The sequence below is a fragment of the Cyprinodon variegatus genome, unplaced genomic scaffold, assembly GCF_000732505.1.
Source record: "Cyprinodon variegatus isolate N-32 unplaced genomic scaffold, C_variegatus-1.0 Scaffold566, whole genome shotgun sequence".
In the NCBI taxonomy this organism is placed as follows: Eukaryota; Metazoa; Chordata; class Actinopteri; order Cyprinodontiformes; family Cyprinodontidae; genus Cyprinodon; species Cyprinodon variegatus.
In genome coordinates this window covers 259,372-262,160 of record NW_015151019.1, presented here as the reverse complement: position 1 = coordinate 262,160, position 2,789 = coordinate 259,372, and the positions used below count along the sequence as shown (strand labels likewise).

At 38.1% G+C, this 2,789-nt stretch overlaps 1 protein-coding gene across 3 annotated transcripts in view; it reads right to left on the bottom strand.

The window, feature by feature from the left end:
* The window catches only part of LOC107095711 (A-kinase anchor protein 13-like), a 10,953-nt gene extending 8,357 nt beyond the window's left edge, over positions 1–2,596 (bottom strand). For all 3 annotated transcript variants that reach the window (XM_015391954.1, XM_015391952.1, XM_015391953.1), the window contains exons 1-2: positions 2,486–2,596; positions 1,825–1,869 (exon numbers count right to left, since the gene is read on the bottom strand). In XM_015391954.1, coding sequence (XP_015247440.1) covers positions 1,825–1,869; positions 2,486–2,581 — 141 coding nt within the window. In that variant the 5' untranslated portion in view covers positions 2,582–2,596. The remainder of the gene's footprint in view (positions 1–1,824; positions 1,870–2,485) is intronic.
* Positions 2,597–2,789: the final 193 nt, after the last annotated feature.

The window sequence follows — 2,789 nt, the reverse complement described above, 5'->3', positions numbered from 1 at the left end:
TATTTTACAAATCACTGTTTATAGATTTCACAGGTAAAATACAGATATTTATTTGTTGTTACCATGACAACATCCACACAATGGGAATACTAAATTGTAGTCCGGTGAGACGGAGCTCAGTTGTTGTTACATTCTAGAAGCTCTATGATGGAGCAGAGAAATTAATTCTCCTCTGATTTGCATTTCTCCAATTCATGTCAAAAAAAGGTGAGCATCCATTAAACTGTTTGACATGGCTGTGACTTCAGGAAGCAATGGGAACCAGGAGCCACACAGACGTTAGTTCTTCTCCTCTAACCTGCTAAGTTATATGCAGAAGTGGGAAATAACTATTTACATTTATCAGGTTAACTTTTTGAAAAAAAAAAAATTGAAATAGTTTTATAGCATTGTAAAATATATATATAAACTATCACAGCTCTTACTTGGGTAAGAAGTTTCTTGCTGCTCCATCCATTGTGAGTAACTTCACTTAATGAACACAAGCTTGTTTTAACACAATATTCACCATTAAGAGAAACACTTTCTTCTTTTCTGTGCACAAGGTTTATTGGTTAAAAGTTATTCTGTTGTGTCTGCTATGTCATTTGGAGGTTGAGTGAAAATACAGTAAACAGTATACTGTAATTTAACCCATTCTTACACACCGTAACTATCGATTTTGTAAGTTTTATAACTCAAAAAATATATTTTGAATAGTTTTCATTCCACCTATTTTTTATTGTAGGATTACAGTATGTTATATGTTTATTTTTATCTTAACAATTGAAACCAAAATTTGCATATCACTGGATATTTAGTTCAATTTTACATCATTTTGTAAAATATCAAATCATTTGTCAGGTCCATGTGTATTAAATTATTCAGCACATGTGTATCCTAGAGTCTAGAAAGCTGTACTAAAATGAATTTCTTGTGTGTACAAAAGGACAAAATAAAATCTGTCACAGTTTACGCAAAAAAGCAAAAAATAAAAATAAATAAATATTAACATAGGGCCAGAACTACAATGAAAGACTTGAAATTGAATGCTACTGATGCTCCAGAGTGGCTGGGAAAAAGTTTAGATCTTGATTTTAATGCAAGATTTGAAAACTGCCGGCGGACGGATGTATTTCATCATATTTAATCTAGCTTAGCTTCAGCTGAGAACAAACATACATACATGAATATACGCTTAAATAATAAATATTTGTCCTTTCCATTTTTGTCATCTATCTAAAATCCCATTAAAATACCTTTAGGGTTGTTTTTGTAACCTGACAAAATGTGAGACAGCTCTAGCGCTGTGAATTGTTGAACAGGGCACCGTTCTGCAGTGTTTATAGAAGCTGCAGTGCATTCTGGATGTGACATTTTCTTCTTTTTAAACACTAAATAGAACCAGGCCACTGACCTTTACTTTGCTGAGTGTTTACCAGCCTACAAATATGATCCATATGATGTTACTAGGTGCTTTGAAAGCGAACTCATAAAGCTTTTAAAGCTGTGGCACTAAAATCTGCAGCAGAGCATCATCACAGATCTGTAGTTCAGGCATTAGCTGTACACAACCTGCTCTGTATAGCATTTCTTTTTTGTTTTCTTTATAGTTTCTGTTCCAAACTCCTGTTTCTTTTATTATTTTTTAACTGTTTTTTTTCCTTCCTTTCTTTTGCCGTTCTACTTTTTCTGCAAAACACTTCATGCAACACCCACAGCTGCTGCAAAATCACGTATGGGCTGGGCTGCAGTTTCAGCCTAATGCTGACAACAACAGTGTTTTGTACGTTTCCATGCCAACAGCGTCTCTAAGTCGATTCAGAGAGAGGAAGGAGTTCTTACCTCACTGTTCCTCTTCAGCAGCTGCAGCAGGTTGGCGTTTCCTCCCTGCACACAAACAAGAGCACAGACTGAGTGAAGTCAAACCAATGCATGTAGTGCAAAGTGTTTGGCTGCACAAAGCTCTGTAGGGTTGTTTTCCCAGAAGGTGTTTAATGCTGCACATGTTGCTCTGCAGTCATATCTAACTGTAAAGGAATGGAAACACAGCACTCCTGCAGTTTTCTCACTTCAAGTATTTTTGAAATACAGCACAATCCTTTTAACTTTAGCTCAGTGCATGTTTCCCCTTGCTCTGTTCAAAGATCATTACTTATGAGCCTCATGCCTTAGAGACCAGGATTTATTTAGCCAAACATCACAGCAAAGCCCCGTTTTAATAAATTATCTCAAAAGTTATATAACATGCTGGATAACTGCATACAGGTCCTAACGACGCCAGCAGCTTTGTAATAAACATGACTCTTTCATCCACTGCTTGATAGATAAGCAGCTGATGGTCGTCAGTGGCAACAAGACGTGGCAGGAAGAGTCAAGAGGCTAATCCAGCAGAGGGGTGTGGTGGGGGCAGCAAACATTTATCTGAATGCTGCTGCTGATGTAGGAGGACACATGGCCTCAGGCTGTCTATGAGTCAAGAAGAGCTGAATGTTGAGATGCAGACCTTCTTCAAAACGCTGTCAGACTCTGTCCTGCGTAGCTCCCCCGCTGTGTCCTCGCTCTCGTCTCTTTCTCCACCTGTCGAGAAGTGGGAAACCATAAGTGCGGAGCAGTTAACATGTTCAGCGACGGTTAAATGATAGGAAAAGAAGCTAAATGTTCATTTAAAATATTTATTCTTTATCGGATATTCTCAGAGTAGGGCTATGGAGGTGATCGCATTATAGAGATGACTCAGCGGGGAGAGTCGATAACCGCTCTGCAGCCGCAAACTCAAGCTGCTGAACACCCACCAGGCTGGAGGAAAA